We start from the raw sequence: 21,768 nt of genomic DNA, 5'->3' as shown, positions 1-21,768 counted from the left end.
TAGAACATCATTCTTCTAAGCTCAAAAGTCTCTTGTGCTACTCTGAAACTTTGTTACGACACTGAAATACTGCTCCGACAACAACAATCAATCTTCGATTCCTACTGTTGTCAATATCTTTTATTATTGTGCATATTCAAATTTGTTTAAACTTATTGAATCTTTAGTGGATTATCCAACGAAAGCGATCAACGATTGTGGACCTTGGACTAGCAACACAGGCTGTGAACCAAGCAAAAAAAAATGTTGTTAGCTTTGTGCTTGTTTCTCTTTTTTTATTCCACTACGCACTTTTTGAAAATCATAAAAAAGTGACATGTGTTATTCACCCCCCTCCCTCTAATGCTCTATTCGATCCTACAATGTACTCTCAACTATTTTTAATGTATTCTCTTGATTCATACCTTGTCTAATGAAAATATCACCATTGTAAACTTTTTCAATAACTTTTTAAAATTATTTCTCACAAAATATGTCTCTTCGCTTGCATGACGCTCCAATAATATTATTCAACTATACAACCACATCAAAAAAAGTAGAAATCCGTATGTGATTTTTAAGTCATTGAATTTTTCTCTCATATTGATAGCTCCATCGTATCCTTGCCCTCGTAAATTAGATTTAGATAACTTATGTTGGCACAACAAAAAATCAATAGTAGTATTAAGCGATGAGATAGTAGTGTTGTTTACATGTATAATGGCTAGAAAGAGTGTTCAACAATATTTTTCCTTTCATCTATAAACCGTAAAGTAATTGTCATTTGCTCTTTAACATATGCATCATGAGCCTCATTAACTAATATAATAAATAATTCATCACTAAAATCTTCAAGAATATAATTAGTGGTTAAATAGGTAATAAAATTGATAATATCTTGTTGAATATTAGACAATATCAGTTTGAGGTTTGAAAGAGTATTGTCTAGTGCAACTCTATTGATATCCTCAGTATGGTCAGCAATAAATCTTAATTGTTCAAGAACATTATCATGATTGAGTGAGTCTATAGATTCACCAATGATCCTGTCCGAATGAAGGAAACTAGAAAGCCGGGGATAGGGTGACCACTGACGGAATGAAGACTTCAATCCTATAAAATAAAACCAAACCAGGGCAGGGGTCCCTGGCGTTGACCCTCCGACGCTCAAGTCAAAATCAAGAAGAGAGAATGAGTAATCAAGAAATGATCAACCTTGCCTTTCCTCATATTTGACATACCTTTATACCTTTCTTTGTGATCGTTCATCTGCCCTTATTTAATGATATTAATTGTCAGAGGTTCTTTGTCTTGACTTCTGTGCATTAATGATAAATGGAGTATTCTTTTTGGTCTTAGCTTCTTCATATTCAATGATGATAGACAGAGTATTCTCTTTTATTTTCTCGTCTCCTCCTGTGTAGCGTCATTCTTGCGCCGGACGGTTGGTCCGAGCGGCTCGCTTACCTGTCGGATGGGTAGGCCGAGCGGCTCATTTTCCTACCGACCGAAACAACCAACTACGGGTTGTCCATTCGTCCAACCGGCCCATGATGTCCATTTGTCTGACCGACCGGGTGATCCACTGGCCCACTCCTTTATCGATAGGCATAACCATAAGCCCCGATGTGACTTTGACCGACATCGTGTCAATTAACTCGTGACAGGTCGACTTCCCTTTATCATCTCATCACAAGTCTCCCCTCAAGTCTAGTTGAAGGAGACTGCATGTCCGACTGACCAGACCACTGATTTCCTTGGTGAGTTCTACGTCTGATCGGACGGTCCAAATAATGGTGGTGAATTAGCCGGTGATCAATTTTAGTTTTTTGATAACAAATGGTGGTGAATTAGCCGGTCAAAATAATGGCGAGGGTTTGAGAATGTATATATATATATATAACCCTCTGTTTGGATGGGGTGAACGAAGGTTCATTAATGGAAGGGGAACTAAAATATTTATATTCTCCTTGTTTGGGAGAGAGAGAGAAGGTTCATTAACACAACATGTGTTACCATGTTTGGGAGGAAAATGAGAGTAATGAAAGTTAAATATATAAAGTTACAAAATTACCTTCACTTTTGTTAAAGACTTACGCGTTCAAGAACCTAGTGCATCTTGTATACATTTATTGGTTAAGACTTACACATTCAAGAAATTGTAGCTTATTTGTTAAAATCGGCATCGAAATCAAAGTCGACGTTGAAATCGGTGCTAGTGTCGAAGTCGGCATCAAAGTAAACGTCAGGGTAAAATTCAACGTCGGCGTCAACGATATGCGAGCATCAAGTGGTTCGAGTAGGGCAGTGCGAGTGTTTTTTGTTGCGACGTAAATAATACCTAAAATAATTTTTTTTGGAATTAATATAATAAAACAGAGATAAAATTGGAACATAATTTTTTTTATTAATTCCCCTTATCCTTCCTTACACCCTAAATTGGGGTGTAAAAAATTCTTTCGTTTCATAGGTAAGGAAGGTTGAAGCTTATTATTCCTTACATTTTCTTTCTGTAGCTCACTTCCTCTAAAATAGAGTTCTAAATTTCCCCTCCCCTTGTTGACCCTTCCCTCCTCTTCCCATACCTCCTCCTAAACACTGTGTAACAAGGGATGAGATGTGACCCCATGAGCTATATATATAGCTTATGGTGTTAGTATAATCCTAGTACCAATTATGAGATGATTGATAAGGTATTTTTGTATCATATTTTATTAATTAATAAAAAGACAAAGTAGGTTATTATATTACTTCAATTCAGTGCCGAATGAATAAGTAAAATAATGTTTTAGGATAGTAGATTTTAGTTTATAACATATCAACTGGTTGAATTGATAGTAGAATATAATAGATATATAGAACGTTACTCTTAACTATTCCTAATCAAACATTAATATACAAGAACAATATTAATGCGTTGAGACTAGCATGTAGGTCAACAGATGACTTAATCTCACGAGTCATGGATATGAGATATCAGGTTGACAGTTGACACATTGATATATATTAGAGAATATGTACTAAATGATCCGCCATGAGAATGTTTCATGGATCATTATATAAGTGTCATAAACATTCTCATGTGACTATTGATATGAATAGTCCTTAAACCTGAAGTCATTACGGTTCCCTACATAAGGAGTTGTGTACTTTGATATCGGTAAACGTCACTTGTAATAAGGTGGACTATAAAGTTGATCACTGGGTATGTAATAAGTTATGCGGAGAGATGTGAGTGATATAGATGAGATCTATCCCTTCCATATGACAGAAGTGATATCTGTGAGCCCCTTGATTAGTAGAACATAAGAATGCATGGTCATACTTAAATGAGTCAATATACGATATTGAGCTTATTTAATTGAGTGTGTCTACTTAGAGATCAAGGATAGTCATACAAAATAATAAACATGGAAAATGTTAAGTTGGATATCAACATTGTCGTCAATTGGATAACAATGATGTCTTGCTAGATGTCACTCATTGTTTATGTATCTAAAATACTTTTAGAGACATTGCCAACGTTATGAGAACATATTGTGTCACACACAAAGAATTATAAGTTGATTTGGAGATGGGTTCATATGATGGATCATTGGATTGAGTCTAATTTAAATTAGAGTCATTGAGTTAGACTCAATTGGATCAAACTATTGAATTGAGTCCAATTCGAATTAGACTCATTGAGTCAATTCAGATTGATGATTAATGAGTTAGACTCATTGAGTGATTTGATGAATTTAAATTCATGAAGGAAGAGGATGTTAGGGTTGCAAGGTTGCAAACATAGTCCCTGTAATGACCCGGCCCTTGTGGCGGCCCTTATGTCGTCGGCCCATTTGGCGACCTCTCATGTCGTCGACTGACGACCCTTGGCCGTGCCGTTACTCACTAGGACTTGTCACCCCTGGCCAGTGGATTTTTGCCTCCCCCAGGATTCGAACTCTAAACCTCCAGACTTAAGTATTAGAGTTTATGAATCCTAATACTTAAGGAGATGATCTCACTTGGTTACCAGGATTCATAAACTCTAATACTTAAGCCTGGAGGTTTAGAGTTCGAATCCTGGGGGAGGCAAAAATCCACTGGCCAGGGGTGGAAAGTCCTAGTGAGTAACGACACGATCGACGGTCGACGACCCGAGGGTCGCCAAATGGGTCAGGTCGTTACAATAAAAGGCGTCTTTTTATGGTCTCTATCCGAAATGATAGTCAAAGGAATACCATGTAATATGATGATCTCCCGGCAATATAGATCTGTCAATCGATCCAGGGGATTAGTCCTCCGGATCGCTAAGAAGTACGCGGATTTGGTTAATCGATCAACAATTACCCAAATCGCATCATGGCCTCGTCGTGTCCTCGGCAATCTCACCACAAAGTCCATAGTAATATGTTCTCATTTCCACTCGGGAATAGGAATCCGCTGAAGTAATCCGGCAGGTCTCTGGTGCTCAGCCTTCACCTGCTGACAGACAAGACATCTAGCTATAAATTCCGCGATGTCTTTCTTCATACCGTTCCACCAGTAGGAACGCCTCAAATCTTGATACATGCGGGTCCCGCCTGGATGGATCGTAAATCGAGAGCGATGAGCCTCCTGAAGTAGCTCTTATAAGACCGAATGAGACTGAGGTACGCACAATCTGCCTCGGAAGTATATAATACCCTCCTTGTCTCGTGTAAACTCGGTCTGCTGCCCAGAAGCTATCTAACTGCTAATGAACTGCAAATGCTGATCACCAGCCTGGGCCTCTCGGATCCTCGTCCTGATCGACGATTGAGCAACCATGGTAACAAGTATACCCTGCTCTGTATGTCCTTGCTCCTCAAGGTCTAACTCGAAGAAACCCTGAACCAAGTCTGTAACTGAAACTCGGTGCCAAGCCAAAGTCCCTCTGGACTTCTTGCTGAGTGCATCTGCAACCACATTAGCTTTCCCTGGGTGGTAGCTAATGGTACAATCGTAGTCCTTCAGGACTCCATCCATCTCCTCTGTCGGAGATTAAGCTCCTTCTAAGTGAAAATATATTTGAGACTCTTATGATCAGTGAGAATCTCAAATGTAATACCGTATAAACGATGCTGCCAAAGCTTCAGAGCAAAGATGATGGCAGCTAACTCCAGATCATGAACTGGGTAGTTCTTCTCATGCTCCTTCAACTGTCGAGAAGCATAAGAGACTACCCTGTCGTGCTGCATCAGAACAACGCTCAAACCCTGAAGAGACGCATCGGTGTAGAGTACAAATCCATCCCCTCCAGAAGGTAAAACCAAAACTGGAGCCGACACTAATCTCCGCTTCAGCTCCTGAAAGCTGGTCTCGCAATCCTCGGACCACATGAACTTCACGCCTTTCCTAGTAAGACGTGTCAGCGGCATAGCAATACGCGAGAAACCCTCGACAAAACGTCGGTAATATCCTGCTAGTCCCAGAAAACTGCGGATCTCCTGAACTGATTTCGGCTGCTCCCAATTGGTGACAGGCTCGATCTTCTGAGGATCTACTGAAATACCTCTGCTAGAGACCACATGTCCCAGAAAACCGACTGAGGATAGCCAGAATGCACACTTGCTGAACTTTGCGTACAGCTGGTGTTGTCTAAGTGTCTCCAAGACTATGCGAAGATGTTGTGCATGCTCCTCCTCGGAACGCAAGTAGACCAATATGTCATCAATGAAAACGATAACAAACTGATCAAGATACTCCAGAAAGATGCGGTTCATCAAATCCATAAACACCACTGGAGCATTGGTAAGCTCAAATGGCATCACCAAAAACTCATAATGACCGTATCTGGTACGGAAAGATGTCTTCTGAATATCTAAGTCTCTGACTCTCAGCTGATGATATCCGGATCGCAGATCAATCTTAGAATACACTGATGTACCTCTGAGCTGATCAAACAAATCCTTGATCCGTGGTAAAGGATATTTATTTCTGACGGTCACTGCATTCAGCTATCTGTAGTCAATACATAACCTCATGGTGTCATCTTTTTTCTTGACAAATAATACCGGAGAACCCCATGGAGAAACACTAGGGCGAATAAATCCCTTATCCAAAAGGTCCTGGAGTTGAACCTTCAGCTCGTTCAACCCTTTCGGTGCCATACGATAAGGAGCTTTCGATGCCGGTGCGGTCCCCGGAATCAGCTCAATAGTGAACTCCACTTGCCTTCTGGGAGGCAGACATGCTAACTCCTCTGGGAATACATCTGGATACTCGCGGACTACCGGAACGTCGGAGAGCTGCGAACTACTGCTATCCTCAGTACTAATCAAAGATAACAGAAAACCCTGACAGCCATGTGACAGCAGCTTCTGAGCCTGAATCGCCGAAATGATCGATATGCCATCATCTCTGATGCCAGTGAAATCCCACGAGGGTTGGTTCGGAGGCTGGAAAGTGACCACCCTCGTCTGGCAATCAACTGTGGCATGATATGCTGACAAACAGTCCATGCCAAGTATAATATCAAAATCGACCATTTCCAATACCAAAAGATCCTCCGTAAGTATTAGGTTGCCAAAATCTAACGGGCAACCTCTGACCTCTTGGGTGACGCCCAAAGTATTACCAGACGGTAGAGAGACAGTCAATCGCTGGGGTCTGCAAGTGGGTAATCTACCAATCTCCCGCATAAAAGTACGAGATATAAAAGAATGCGAGCTACCAGTATCTATCAGTATATCTGCAGATAAGGCATAAATAGAAATCATACTGCGGAAAACGGATCCGTCGGCTCGCTGCGCATCCTCTCTGGTCATCACATGAATACGCCCAGTCTTTGGCGGAGCAAGAGGTGGTAACGCTGCCTGCGACGGCTGCGTCTGGGTAGGAGCCTACCACTGAGGCGGTGTTGGATACTGCGCCAGAGAAGTCTGAGAGGGTGGCGACTGATACTGTACCGATGGCTGAGACTGCGTCTGGTACTGAGCCTGTGGCTGGGGCTGCAGCTGATACTGCCCCTGCGTCAGATAGTGAGATCCCGGAACTGAGCTCTGGGGTACTATGGGAGTACTGGAGTACTCCTGTCCGAACATGCCAAATGCAGCTGCTGCAGGGGAAGCACTCCGCTGCTGGCCATGCGAAGGTTGGGCTCTTCGCCCTCCTCGATAAGTTCCGAAATGACTGGACTGTCCTCCATGATTAGACCCTCCGGAAGTCATATGCTGAGTCTTCTGCGGACAATCACGGCTCTGATGCCCAGGCAATTTGTAATGAAAGCAAACTGACTGTCCCAGAGAGCATGCTGAGGTGATGTGATCTCTGGACCCACATCTGAAACAGCGAATGTCGCTGGCGGGTTGTTTCTGGTTCTGCTGTGGAGACCGGAAATGTCCTGAAGAAGACTGCCCTGATTTATGAGGCCGACGTGATACCCCAGATGTACCCTGATCTGACCGACTACGCCTGCTCTGTTGTGGTGTAGCTTGAGGCTGCTGGATCTGCCCAGATGTCTGACCCGGCTGTTTCTAATATGGGACTATGTTTGCAACCTTGCAACCCCAACAATCCCCCCTCAAACAAAGGACCCTAGGCTTCCCACGTCCGATCCTTGACCCACCAGGTCTTCCTGCCCCTCGGTCCACCCGACCTACTAGGACTTCCTTGCCTAGTTGCAACTATGACTTCCTACCTGGTGTCTGGTCCTCTTGATCCGAACATAAGAGTCCTCACTTTCTTTGTTCGAGGTTAATATTATACCCACATGGCTCAATCAGACCATAGCTCTTGTGCACAGTCGGCGGTTAAACCTTCTGGCAGTCTGGGCTCTGATACCAATTGTAAGATCGAAAAGAATTTAGATATCTCCACAATGACATGATATTGTCCACTTTGGGCCTAAGCCCTCATGATTTTGCTCTTGGACTTTACCCAAAATGCCTCATGCCAATGAAGATATTTTTTCTCTTATAAACTCATGATCTTTCCCATGTGTTTCCAATATGAGACTTTGATTGAACCCCAACAATCCTCCCTCAAATGAAGGACCACAATTACTCTCATGGTCTGGGTCTCGCCGCGAGCATCCGGTCATCCTGACCTGCTCTGGGCCTCCCCTCAAGCATCCACGCCCGGTCACCTTGACCTACTCTGGGCCTACCTGCGAGCATTCGGCCACTCTGACCTACTCGCCTCACTACAAGTACCTGGGCATCCTGACCTGCTCCAGGCCTCCCCGTGAGCATCCGGTCACCCTGACCTACTCCGGGCCCACCCTCAACTTCGTTCAAGGCCACCCCACATGGTATCTGGTCCGGACCATGACTCTGATACCATTTGTTGTGCCCAAAAGATGTCCACATATCTCCACTTGGTTACCAGGATTCATAAACTCTAATACTTAAGCCTAGAGGTTTAGAGTTCGAATCCTAGGGGGGGCAAAAATCTACTGCAAGGGGTGGAAAGTCCTAGTGAGTAACGGCACGGCCAAGGGTCGTCGGTCGACGACATAAGAGCCGACGGTCAACGATATGAGAGGTCGCCAAATGGGCCAAGAGGGTCGGGTCGTTACAGTCCCATATTGAAAACACATGGTAAAGATCATAGGTTTATAAGAGGAAAGATATCTCCATTTGCATAAGGCCTTTTGGGTGGAGTCCAAAAGCAAAACCATGAGCGCTTAAGCCCAAAGTGGACAATATCATGTCATTGTGGAGATATCTAAATTCTTTTTGATTCAACAATTGGTATCAGAACCCGGACTGCCAGAAGGTTAACCACCGACTGTGCACAAGAGCTATGGTCTGATTGAACCATGTGGGTACAATATTGACCTTGAACAAAGAAAGTGGGGGCTCCTATGTTCGGATCAAGAGGATCAGACATCAGGCAAAAAGTTCTAGTTGCGACTAGGCAAGGAAGTCCTAGTAGGTCGGGTGGACCGAGGGGTAGGAAGACCTGGTGGGTCGAGGATTGGACGTGAGAAGTCTATGGATGTTAGGGTTTCAAGGTTGCAAACATAGTCCCATATTGAAAACACATGGTAAAGGATTGAGGATTGGACTAGGCAAGGAAGTCCTAGTAGGTCGGGTGGACCGAGGGGTAGGAAGACCTGGTGGGTCAAGGATTGGACGTGGGAAGTCTATGGATGTTAGGGTTTCAAGGTTGCAAACATAGTCCCATATTGAAAACACATGGTAAAGATCATGAGTTCATAAGAGGAAAAATATCTCCATTGGCATGAGACCTTTTGGGTAGAGTCCAAGAACAAAATCATGAGGGCTTAGACCCAAAATAGACAATATCATGTCATTATGGAGATATCTAAATTCTTTTCGATCCAACAGAAGTGTTTAATTTAGAATTGATCATGCATTGAATGAAAAGTGGTCAATTTTGAATTGCTCATGCATTGGATGAAGATAAATATTAATATCACATTAAGACAATTTCATGAATGAGTACAAAAGAGGTTTTGATTCATTTTCATTTTTTTTTGTGTGTGTTCTTGCTCTTCTTCTCTCCTCTTCCACTCTTGGTCGAATCTTCCAAAGAGGTTATTAGCACAACATTTAGTTGACATTTTTCTCCACTTCTTGAGTTCGTGAGATAAACGGAAGACTTGTTCGTGTGGATACCGAAAAAAGCACGGACACGTGATCATACTGAGATCCTAGCTGCCGGGAGTTTGTGTTCATGCACCAAAGGTATACCTCCTTTTAACAAAACTTAGTATATAGTTTTCCTTCGCATGGATCTTCTAGAAAAGAACTAGTTATTTTTCGCTGCGCTTTCTACGTGTTTAGTGCTCTAGTTCCCTACACATGGGTTCACATCCCATCCCCTCTTAGAGGTGCTATTGGTTGTTAATATAAAATTTTATTTATTACGGTAAATAATGATATCACTCGTGATTCTTTTAAAATTGTCTAACGGAGTTCTAGCTAAGGGTGATGAAATTTTTCCGTCAAGATTTGACCTCACCTCTACAATCATTATTCATGCACTCATTTGTCTCCTCGAGATGAATAACTGACTAACGTATAGTGGTGTTGTCATCACAAAGTCTGGGTCAAATATCGACTAATAGTTAGTACTTATTTTTTTTTCTATATATTATTCAATTATTCAAAATTAATAATTATCCATAATTTATCTCTTTTGTATTGACATGAGCATGAGTAAATTATATTATTATTATTATTATTATTATTATTATTACCTGTTAAGTCAATCACGAAGGCAAAAAATAAAAAATAAATTTTTTTTATTGATTTTATTTTTGATGGGAAATAATTCCAGCAATTTCGGCATCATTACGCATGTGGCCTAAGAAATTTATGCAGCAATCCATAAACACTTGGTTTTCCCCCCTTACACAATGTCACAATAGAAGATAAATTCAAATTACAATTTGGAATTGGAAGATAATTGGATTCAAATCTTCACCACACACGTGGATCACTTATTCTTAAATCAATCAAACTACACAACGTAACACCCTCAAATCTTCAAGCTCAGCGAGTGCTTCAGGCTGCCCACGTGCAAAACATGTGCCCCCAATGCCACCTTCCTCTCCCCAACCTCGTCCGCCAAGCTCAAGTCCCGGCAGACGTTCACCGTAAAAACCACCTCCGCCGCCGCGCGAGGCTGCAGGTACACCTTCTCGAACCCCAGCAAATGTTTCATCGGCGCGTTGTGCACCCGCGGGGGCGTCGAGAAAAGGAACACGGTGTGGCTGCCGGAGGTGCCTCCGGCGTTGCGCACCCGCAGGCGAACGTCGAATGAGAGCCCGGAGCAGCCAGATTCGGAGACAGGGAGGGATATGCAGCGCTGGTAGCGGCAGGCATGATTGTCGTCGAGTGGGATGGAGACGAGCTTGGGGGCGGTGACGAGGTGGTGGGTGTAGTCAGTGTAGCTGAGACCGTCGCCAAAGTTGTATACGGTCTCGCCGGTGTAGAAGCGATAGGTTCGTCCGGGGTATCCGACCGATGGGTCAGGCCTCATCCGCATATCGGTCATGTCGACGGCGTCGGCGAAGGACTCGGGGTACCACGTCACCGGCAGCCGCCCACCTGCAGAGCGTTTATATCAATTATTTTTCCTGACCGATCAATTTGAAACTTTGAGTTCTACAGAGAAAACTGAGGATTTATTTTTTACATGGATTGAAGTATCCAAAGAGCACGTCGGCTATGGCCGCGCCGCCGGCTTCCCCGGGGTACCCCACCCACAGAATGGCGGGGATGTTATCGTTGCTCTTAGCGAAAGTGATATCAAACGGGCCACCGGACATGATTACGAGGACCACCGGGCCCTTGGCCGCCTTGGCCACCGCCGTGATTAGCGCCGTCTGCTGCCCGGGGAGGAGGAGGTCCAACCGGTCGAAGCTCTCCCTCTCTATTGACTGGTCGGCTCCGACAACCAGGACGGTGGCGTCCGCCGCTGAGGCGGCAGCTACGGCGGCGTCCAACTGGAGGGAGTTGCCGGAGCAGCCCACGTTGGTGCAACCCGGCGCGTAGACAGTCTTGACGATTGCCCCGAGACCTTGGAGCGGACTGGTGTACTTGCACGGTGTGCCTGAAACATATTAACCGTATTAGAAGCAACAGAGCAAGCTTTTGTTTCGGGGCTTAAAACAGAGCATCCTTTTACCCTCGTAGTTTCCGATCATGGTGAAGGTGGCATTGGCGTTGGGTCCGATCACCGCCAACGATTTAATGGCCTTGGCGTCAAGAGGGAGGTGCCCATGGTCGTTCTTGAGGAGGACGATGCCCTGCCGTGCGGCTTCGCGGGCGAGCTCCTGGTTCGCGGCCGTGCACACGTCGCCAGGGCCGAGTCTGCCATAGGGAAGCTTTCGGGGATCGCCGTCAAAGAAACCAAGCCTCATTAAGACGGCAAAGTTGTTGGTGATGGCCCTGTCAACGTCCTCCTCCGCCAGCTTCCCACCCTGGATGGCGGCCAAGGTGTGGCTGCCCAAGAACGAGCCACAGTTGAGATCAAGCCCTGTAGAGATCAATTAGCAGAGCTAAGTTCATATATAAGTGGTTATTTTCAAATCTCCAAGAAATATCTTAACCTGCTTTGATTGTGATGGCTGCGGCATCCTCTGGAGTCTTGGTGTAGTGCTGGTGATAGTAAAGCTCATTCACTGAATCACAATCTGTGACAATGTATCTGTAATTTTGAGTTCAGCATCAAAAGAAGATTAAAGAAGAGATTATTAATTAAGAGGAGGATTAGTAATTAGATGAGACCCATTGAGGTTCCATTCTCCTCTGATGGTTCCAGCAAGGAGGTCTGGATCAGCACAAGTAGGCACTCCATTGACTTGGTTGTAGGAGCACATAACACTGGCCACATTCCCATCTATCACACAGCTCTTGAATGGTGGTTGGAAGGTATCATCCATGTCTTGCTTCGTGACCTATAAACAGAGATATTGTTCAAAACCTGCTTCACATTGTACTCGAGATAATAGTTCTGGCAGTCACCTTTGCGTTGAAAGTGTAGCGTTGGATGCCTTTCCAGTTATCGACGTCGTAGGCAGTGTAATGCTTGCAGCAAGCGGCAACCTTGAGCTTGTCAGGGTCATCAGCTTCCTGCAAGCCCTTGACATAACCAGTGGCGTATTTACTGCTCAGCAAAGGATCCTCCCCAGGGGTCTCCTGCCCTCTTCCCCATCTTGGATCTCTAAAGATGTTGACGTTCGGGCTCCAAAATGTGAGCCCTGCGAGACCTACATTGTGCATTGCCCTGGCCTCAGTCGATACCACCTGAAACACATCGATACTTTCAGATCGAAGCATCTAAACCACGCTAAGCACCGTCGCATTGCATAAAAATCTCACCTTTCCGATGGCTTGGAAGAGGGAAGTGTTGAAGGAGGCGGCGGTGGTGATGACCTGGGGGAAGCTGGTGGCGCCAGGGACGAGGGAGGAGAAATGCGTGCCGGGGCCGACGTAGGACACACCGTGCAAGGCCTCGGACCACCACTCGTAGCTCGGGATTCCTAGCCGCGCCACCGCCGTCGCCTTGTTCACCAAATTGCCGATTTTCTCCGGCAGCGTCAGCCGGCTGACCAAATCCTTGACCCTCTCAGCCGTCCCCAGCGAGGTGTTGCAGAACTGGAAGGTGGCCCGGGTCGGGTCCGACGTCACGTCGCAGGCGAAGAGCGGGGTTTGGGCGGCCACGCCATTGGAGGCGGAGCGAAGGAAGCAGACAGCGCAGAACAGAGTTATCAAAAGATGGGATTTTGATGGCTCGCCCATCGTTCTCCCGACGTCCACCACCGCCTTCCACCACCGCCTTCTCCTCGACTCCTCTTCCTCTTTTTACTACAGGGCTCTCTTTTTCTTCCTGAAGCGGGGATATATAATATTTTTTTTTGTTTTATTTCCGAAAAACTCTCTTGGAGATCCATCCAAGTGAGTTAAATCAGTGGTAGGCGCGGGCCAAGGGGATGATGTTTGTTTGGAAGTGAGGTGACCGCCCGTGAGCTAGGTAGCTCCACCGATGTCGACCGCGTGAATGTTATAGATGGATCATGAACGGTGGATTTATTCTTCCGATGACGATCTCTTGGCTAAATAGGGGCGAAACGCGGATGGAAATAAGAAAGAAAAATGATATGTGTGTGCATGACGATGATTTTATTCATTGTTTTGTAAAGAATTTTTATTAGCCTCTGAAATTATTTTTCAAAACTATAAATCTTAAAATAAACAGGTTTTACACATTATAAAATGGAAGCGAAATGGATTTTAAAACTATAAAATAAAATAATATTCCAAAAGGCATAGAGCAGGGCAGCAGATATTCCAAGACTGCTAACTATTGAGCGCAGTAGCAGCCATGCAACACATGCCGTGAGCCAGCGGCCTCCATGCAGAATGGCAGTAGGTTACAGACGACCTGTGAGTATTATCTAAAAACTTATCTTTATGAAAAAAAAAACATTATTAATTCCCTGTGATTGTACTTATAAAGGGTTTACGCCTATGAATAATTGTTGCTTCATAAAGGAAAAAAAAAAAAGATAACAAACATAATTTTAAAAGGCTTTTAAGGCTAAAACTTAACTTATAATTGGTTTGAAAATTGAAACCTTGCGATGTAGACAAATCAGTAAAACTGGTCCGCGTGTGTCGATTAAATAGCACATGCAGCATGCTCGTACATCTATCAAATTGAGGCGCCGTAGAAAAACATGATCGGTGCATTTATCATTCTTAATTTATATTTTGCGTTTCTGGTCATTCATGGGAAGTCTCGGGCCATGTAGATCGGCTGTTAAAGTAGGTCGACCTGGACCGAGCACAAATTGATCCTCATTGGTCCATTTTCATATCATCTTTCGATTCAAGCTCGTGTAACCGAGTCAACAGATAATCAGATCTATAAATAGTTTAATATATTATTTGACTAGTTGAATTATTGGCATGTTGCATACTTGCATGCCAGTGCCTTCGTTTGCCATGGACAATTCCACAACAAAGCTAAAGAACAAAAGGCATCTTCCCACAAGAAAAGGTAGCAAGTCAAGCACATCTTGTAAGTTGTAACCTTCCCAAAACATAGTTCACGGGCTACTACGATTCTCTACTTAATGCCAAAAGACGTCTCCTGTTTTCAAGTCCTTAAAGTCATCACGCAAACAAAGGGACAGTTATACACTCATCAACCATGAATATAATTTTCCATTAATTATATTCTTTATTAAATATATATTCTAAGTGTGTTAATTAATCATGACATTTGGAAAATGGGCTATTCACATCAATCCGATCAATTGTAACCCATTAACGAGGCCCGGCCCATTGTTACTGCGGATCTAAATTTCAGTTTATTTCATCTGTTGCCGAACAAAAAAAAATCAATTATTAATAGTTCGTACATATTGTTTGACAAGACATATGGTGTTCCTTTGATCTTTTTATATTTTGATTTGATTTTCTCCTTCATAGTTAAAAATCTTTACGATAATAATTAGGACGGTAATCAAATCGAGCTCAAGCTATCAGTTCATGGTAGCTTGAGCTCAAGCTCAACTCATTTACATTCTTAATAATAATATCGAGTGTTTTGTATACGTCTCTTATCCATGTGAAAATTTTTTAAAATGATCATATATTTATATTTTTAAATTCAAGAACGAAAACATAAAGATTCATATTGAGAATGGATAATATCATGTTATTATAGAGATATGTGAATATTTTTTTTCTATACCAAATGATATCAATTATGATCCAGATCATATGTCATATAGGGTGTTCTTGAACGAAATTGAGGGTGTATCCAGAATAGGTCAAGATGACTAGATGCTCACAAGAAAATTCAGAACAGATCAAGATAATTAGATACTCCTAAAAAACTCAAAGAATGTCAAAAGTGACTGACATGAATACTTATGGGAGATTTAAAATAGATCAAAAGTGATCAAATATTCATGAAAAAACTTAGATCATACAAATAATGATGTTCTTTGTTTAAATAGAGTATTATTAGGATTCAATCCAAATATCATAATAATAATTGTTTTGAAAAGATCATTGGATATTTTTATTAATATGAAATTTTTTTATTTAAATATTTTTTTATTAATTATCAAAATAAATCAGCCATGAATAAAAAATATTAAATCAGCCCTGAATGACAAACTATTCATGGCGGTCTAAAAATTGAGCATTTTTTTTATTGCATGTATTATTATTTGGAGGAAAAAGAATGTTCAAATACATAAAAGATAAAACATTCAATTGGTAACACAATTATCGTATCCTTATCCTGTCCACGCTGGATCAACTGAGCACGTGTTTATCCTGCAGAAGTTGGCGTCGTTTCCGAGGGCTGTTTTGCTCTAGTTTCTCTTCCTCAGATCATTCCCTGCATGGATCATGCATGCCTTAAAAGTTGTATGACCAACTTTATCGTCTTAATTTACGGAGCCGTAATTAACCAAATAAAATCGCCGATACATCGAACGAAGTGCAGTGGTTACCGATCTAATTCGACCTAACAACTACTTAATCTGCATGCTGCAGCCTAATCTAATTAATGGAGGCATCAATTATATTCACCATCATGTTCATATTCAAAGGACGCATGCGTGCATGGTTGGTGGAGGCACCAACTATATTTTAACAGTTACAGCTTCTTAATTTTTTGAGTGAGTTGATGAAGGAAAGATTGGCATTTTTTTATTGATACAGTGTGAAAAGGATTTAAGAATTTATAGTAGCACTCTAGAGAGCAAAAAAAATCATAATAAATTTCATATGAAATATTCCTACGAGATTAATATTTATATAGATATGCCAATCATTAGAGACTCATAGCTAGAAAAAAAATGTAAAATAATTTTCTTTAAAATAGAATAAATAAACAATGAGTTACACTTGAATATCCCGAAACACATGCCTCAGGACTTGGCCTTCAAGCCTTTAGCTGTCAATTAATCCCGCAGCTCACGGCCGCGACGTGTCGTTCCCCGATCCCTCCTTTTCTTCAATTTTTTTTTTAAAAAAAAACTCTAATCCTACTCCTAATTAATTACCTAAGTCGCTTGATTAATCAATTAATTGGTTGATTAGTGGACTAATTAGCCTCTCACTTCCATGTGCGCACTAATCATCGCCAGCAAGGACGACGACGGCCTTCCGGGCATCCCGCCGCCGCCGCCGCCGCCCCCATGGCAACTGTCGCGCCGACATTTATTCGTGTTAAGAGCAAAGCGATATATCCTTCTTCTTCGCAACTAGTCAATTAATCATTTGATTCTATTCACAACTTGCAGTAATATTTGTTCTTCGAAGTGAGGAAAATTCAAACGATTTAAGACATATAATCGAAAAAAGAAAGAAATAAAAAAAATCGTGGTCGGTGGTTGAAGGCCAACTATCCGGGTCGGCTCGAACCGGGAAAGGAAGTCAACATTAGCAACGGATAGTGTTCTCAATCCTCCTCATCACCGCCTCATAATTCATGAATTAATTAATTAATACGAGAGTATTTTATCAAAAAGCAACCTTCATAGTTGATATTTACAAAATCACCCTTACATATGATTTTCCATTCGCAGTAAAAGGAAACATTAATTTTTTGGTAAATACCAACTCCTTAACCTAATTAAATAATTGAGTTAATTTAATCAATTAATTAAAATTGGTGGGTGGTCCCACACGTCGAAGCCGGACTTGTTCCGATTGCCTTTTAAGTTAAAACCACTGGCTTCTTCCTCTCTTCAATAGCTAATTAATGGATTGATATGAAAATGGATTTATGTAGGCATGTGGCTTGTTGTTGACCATAAAAAAGTTAATTCTAAGTGCTTTTATTTGATCATATCTATTTTTTTTTTAAAAAAAACCAAAATAATAATAAAGGCTGATATCAACCCTACAATATCCTCTGCATCAGCAAATGGGCCCACCCATCTGTACCTTCCCATCTCTTTTCTATACCTTTTCCTTTCTTCTTTTTTTTCATCACTTTCAATCTTTCTAAGCCATGAATGCTGAATCAAGAACTTTTATGCTTCCTACCAAAAGCAAGGAACTTCACCATCAATTAGGTTCAGCTGCATGTAACCAGTTAGTACTTCTCGATCGATATTACCTTCACAAGATATGTGTTGGTCTACACTAGGTTTCCTAGATGACCGACCAGGCCACCTCCATGGCAACTAGCAGTGGATATTATTCTTGAAATGCAGTCAAGGATAGCAATTACATTAATTTAATTAATTTGGAAGATGAAAATGAAGAGTCAAGGACAAGCCAAACACAGTACTGTTTTCAATAAAAATGGCGTGAAAAAGAAATGGCTAGCTAGCTAGTTGTGGGGCACGCTTTACATGGAGGCTTCTCTTGCAAGTGGCTTCGGCAACAAGGATATATTTATCTATATGTCACTGTGTTCCTAATTCTATATAAGTCTTCCTCTTCCCTCTCTTCTCTTCTCTTCTTAATAATCCTCCACCATTTCATTTCATAGCTAGATTCATAGCAATAGGGTACGTAGCGAGCGATCTCGTTAACCTTGTAATTAATTGCTTGTTCTCGAGGTGCAACAATGGCGGATGAGTGCATGGACTTGCCCCCGGGGTTCAGATTCCACCCCACAGATGAAGAGATCGCCACCCACTACCTAACGCCGAAGATCCTCGACCACGCTTTCTCTGCGAGAGCCATAGGAGAGGCGGACCTCAACAAGTTTGAGCCTTGGGAACTTCCGAGTAAGTTTCTTCATCCCTAGCTAGCTCCATGATCAATTTTGTTTTTAGTTTGGTTGATCGATAAAGCATGCAGGCAAGGCGAAGGCAGGGGAGAAGGAGATGTACTTCTACTGCCTCAGGGATAGGAAGTACCCCACGGGGATGAGGACCAACAGGGCCACCAAAGCTGGTTACTGGAAAGCCACAGGAAAAGATAAGGAAATTTACAGAGGCAAGGGAGTGCTCGTCGGCATGAAGAAGACCCTTGTCTTCTACAAAGGAAGAGCCCCCAAGGGCGAGAAGACCAATTGGGTCATGCATGAGTTCAGGCTCGAAGGAGGCAAAAATTCCCTCCCCAGTAGTCTCCCCAAATCTGGACAGGTACAACATGCATATATCCTTATTCTACGCTATAGAACTGATCAAATTGAAGATTTCAGTATGGAATTGCGTTGTGATTATTAATTTGCAGGATGAGTGGGTTGTGTGCAAGGTGTTCCACAAGAAATTAGGGGCACCTAAGAAAGGCCCTACCCCAGATGGGATTCTGGAGTCTATCTCCTTGCCTCCCCTACTGGATCTTCCCAATTATCCTGACTACTCGAGCATGATCAACCTGCCCAGCTCAAGCTTCCTTGAGCAAGATCAAGCAGCACTGCTGTTTGATTCCAAAGGCTTCGATCAGAGCCAGCAGCTCTCAGTTAATTCTGCTCATGATCAGTTGAGCTTCTTGCACCACGATGATGAGGCAATGCTCAGAGCTTTGGCTGCCGGGAACAATTACAATGATCAGGAAGCTGCAGCAGCTGCGTCCAGTGCCATCATTAGGAAGGACTGCAAGGTGGAGCAGTGCTCAAACCAATCCTTGGGCTGCCCTTCGCAGGATACCGGCCTCAGCACCGATCATAACACCACCGAGATCTCCTCCGTCTTGTCGCGCTGCGAATTCGACGACTGGACGACCTATGGATTCTACAGTTGAACTTAGGATTTGGTTGTGTTGATTCTACATGACTACTATATATATATATACTTGTGTGATACATATACTCTCACTTTGTAGATATAAATTTCTCCTCTTTTTTTTTGGGCTAATGTTGGAGTTTTAGTTATTCTTTTGTGAGTGCTGTAATTTCTTGTTCCAATGAAATATAATTAATAACATTGCCCATCTATTTCATTACTCCTCCTCCTTCTTCTCCTTCTCTCTCTCTCTCTCTCTCTCTCTCTCTCTCTCTCTCTCTCTCCTTTTGAGTTTATTCATTTATAGACCATACATCAAGTCAAACAACTCAATTTCCCCCCTCATATTGCAGGAGTTGTTTTTTTTATAGGAAAGTGAATTAATGAGCACCAAAAGAGTGCAAGGAAGAAGATGCATTGTTTAATTTTTGCTAAAGGTAGGAGATATGTATATATATAGATGCAAAAAGTAATTTGAGTAGTGCAACATTCAATATCTCCATGTAGAATGATCATTATTTTAAGAGCTAATAGTTATTCATGATTTACCATCTCTATATTGGCCCTGACGAGTTGGCGGGGACTCTGGGAGCAAGCACAAATCCGCAATCGCCTTTTACTAATGTGTGGAATAATTTTGTTACCCTAATTCTACATTGTTTTTGTTTACGAGTTAAGTGTTTGTGTTGATTTCAAGGACTCAGAAGGTTGCACCCTTCGGCCTTCTCCATCCGCCATTTCATGCGCCAAACAAGGGAATTCAAGGGAGAAGTGAGAATATTCCTCCATATAATATAATAGATATAGCACTTAATAATTAGATTAATATTATATATATATATATATATATATATATATATATATATATATATATATATATATATATATATAATGGGTCCAAAAGAGAGATATCCTTAATTCGTATTTAGAAGTGGACAACCTCGATCATCATATGCTTCACTTGCATTAGTTATTCTTTTAATTAATTATTAATTGATTCCTACCTTTGATTAATAGATATGTCACCGCCTGCGTCATCACCTATGAATCAAAGATGCAATTAGGTTTAACAAAATACACTTTAAGATGATTAGTTTGAACCATTGATGGATTGCTATGGTGGGATGATATCATATATCCTTTTCGGTGTCTGCTATATCTAATATCTACCCCACTTGAAAAAGAAAGGATAAGGTTTGGTGAAATGAAGACTCTAAAGCCTGAACAAGACTTGAACCTTCCTACCCAATTTCTCATTTACTTTTTAATTATTTTTATTTTCAAAAAATAAAATAAAACCTACCTGTCCACTACTTCTAGAACAGTGTCATGTCAAATTAAACTATTTGTAATTGCCAATTTAGTTAAATTTAATTTGATATTTTTGCTTAAAAGATACGATTTTAATAAGATATAATTTAATTAGTTATGGGAACTAGTTAGTTCTTTGTTTATTTAGCCTTGGAAATTGTATTCTAGATAAACTTTTTTATTGAAAAATGAAGGGAATGATTCCTAGCTATTTGGGCCACCTCATCTTATTTAATTATTTTCTCAAAAAAATTTCTGCAAAAAAAATAAATAATCTATTTCCATTTTTTTTTTATAAAAAAGATAGAATCTAAAATTACAAAAAGATAAATATTTTAAGATGTGCAATGGGAAAATTTATGAATTCGCTATACAAATTAGTTTATGCTATACCAAATGATAAGATATGGGGTTTAAATTAAATTGATTTGTATGTTAGTTTATGTCGAAACTTAAACAGATAGATTCGTAAATAGATGCTTAAAATGCTTAATTTGGGATATATCCTGAATAAATATATTATAAATTTATAATTTTTAACGAGTTAACAAATATCATAGGAAAAAAATTTGTTGCGTGAGGGGTGTGTTATCGTAAAATAACCTCTTAAAGTTTCATATTTAATATTTTAGAAGGCAGAGAAGGGGAATAAACCAAACTTGATCTAGTAATGATAATCCTAATTAATCTTGTTGATCATTTTTAGGGTGACCGACGATCAAGATAAATTGGAAAGTGCACGCGGCGGTCATCTCAGAAGTTCAACATCCTTTAATTGCTCTCTCTATTTGAAAAAAAAAAATTCTACAAATACATAATAGTTGGAGATCAAACAATGAATACCTAAATGATAATTTAAATATTTTATCGTAATATTATAACTATGGGATAACTCGACTGAAGTGATGCAAAAGGAGATGGTGATGCTCCCAACCCACCTGCATTACTACAACTTGTTTGTCTGTTCATTTTCATTTTTATTTTTTTATTGAAAAAAAAGAAGCTAATGCAAGTGGTTTTCTGTGATATATATTAAAAAAATACATATTTTTCAATAATGATAGTGATAGTTTTCCAACTTTGATGTCAAGCAGGGAAGGAACAGGTCTTCTCTCCATTCATCATCAAGTTTGATTTTGGACTGGAATTCTTTGGCATGTCATGGATAAATTTCAAACTAAACTTTGCTTTTGGATTTCATCTCATGGATGCTCTACTGATTCTGACTCATGTTGTTAGAGGTTTTTTTTTTCTCAAAAACAAAGAAGTCTAATTCACAAAGCTCCTGTCACTATGATATCAATAAAAAATGGATAAAAAACTCTTGCCAATATAAAATCCAAAGAAGA

At 41.2% G+C, this 21,768-nt stretch overlaps 2 protein-coding genes across 2 annotated transcripts; one reads left to right on the top strand and one right to left on the bottom strand.

Moving 5' to 3' along the window:
- Positions 1–10,253: 10,253 nt before the first annotated feature.
- Positions 10,254–13,302, bottom strand: LOC121982568 (beta-xylosidase/alpha-L-arabinofuranosidase 2-like). The gene is made up of 7 exons (XM_042535721.1): positions 12,780–13,302; positions 12,423–12,704; positions 12,186–12,355; positions 12,008–12,105; positions 11,584–11,934; positions 11,092–11,508; positions 10,254–11,003 (listed from the first exon to the last, which is right to left on the bottom strand). The coding sequence occupies exons 1-7, from the start codon at positions 13,197–13,199 to the stop codon at positions 10,432–10,434; spliced, it is 2,310 nt and encodes a 769-aa protein (XP_042391655.1). The 5' UTR covers positions 13,200–13,302; the 3' UTR covers positions 10,254–10,431.
- Positions 13,303–17,861: 4,559 nt separating this feature from the next.
- LOC122005259 (NAC domain-containing protein 92-like) lies at positions 17,862–19,310 on the top strand. The gene is made up of 3 exons (XM_042560270.1): positions 17,862–18,166; positions 18,240–18,526; positions 18,618–19,310. Exons 1-3 carry the CDS (start codon positions 18,004–18,006, stop codon positions 19,125–19,127), a joined length of 960 nt encoding a protein of 319 aa, XP_042416204.1. The 5' UTR covers positions 17,862–18,003; the 3' UTR covers positions 19,128–19,310.
- Positions 19,311–21,768: the final 2,458 nt, after the last annotated feature.

Source organism: Zingiber officinale, chromosome 1B, assembly GCF_018446385.1.
Source record: "Zingiber officinale cultivar Zhangliang chromosome 1B, Zo_v1.1, whole genome shotgun sequence".
Lineage (NCBI taxonomy): Eukaryota > Viridiplantae > Streptophyta > Magnoliopsida > Zingiberales > Zingiberaceae > Zingiber > Zingiber officinale.
The sequence above is the reverse complement of the archived record's forward strand: the minus strand, read 5'-3'. Positions and strand labels throughout refer to the sequence as shown.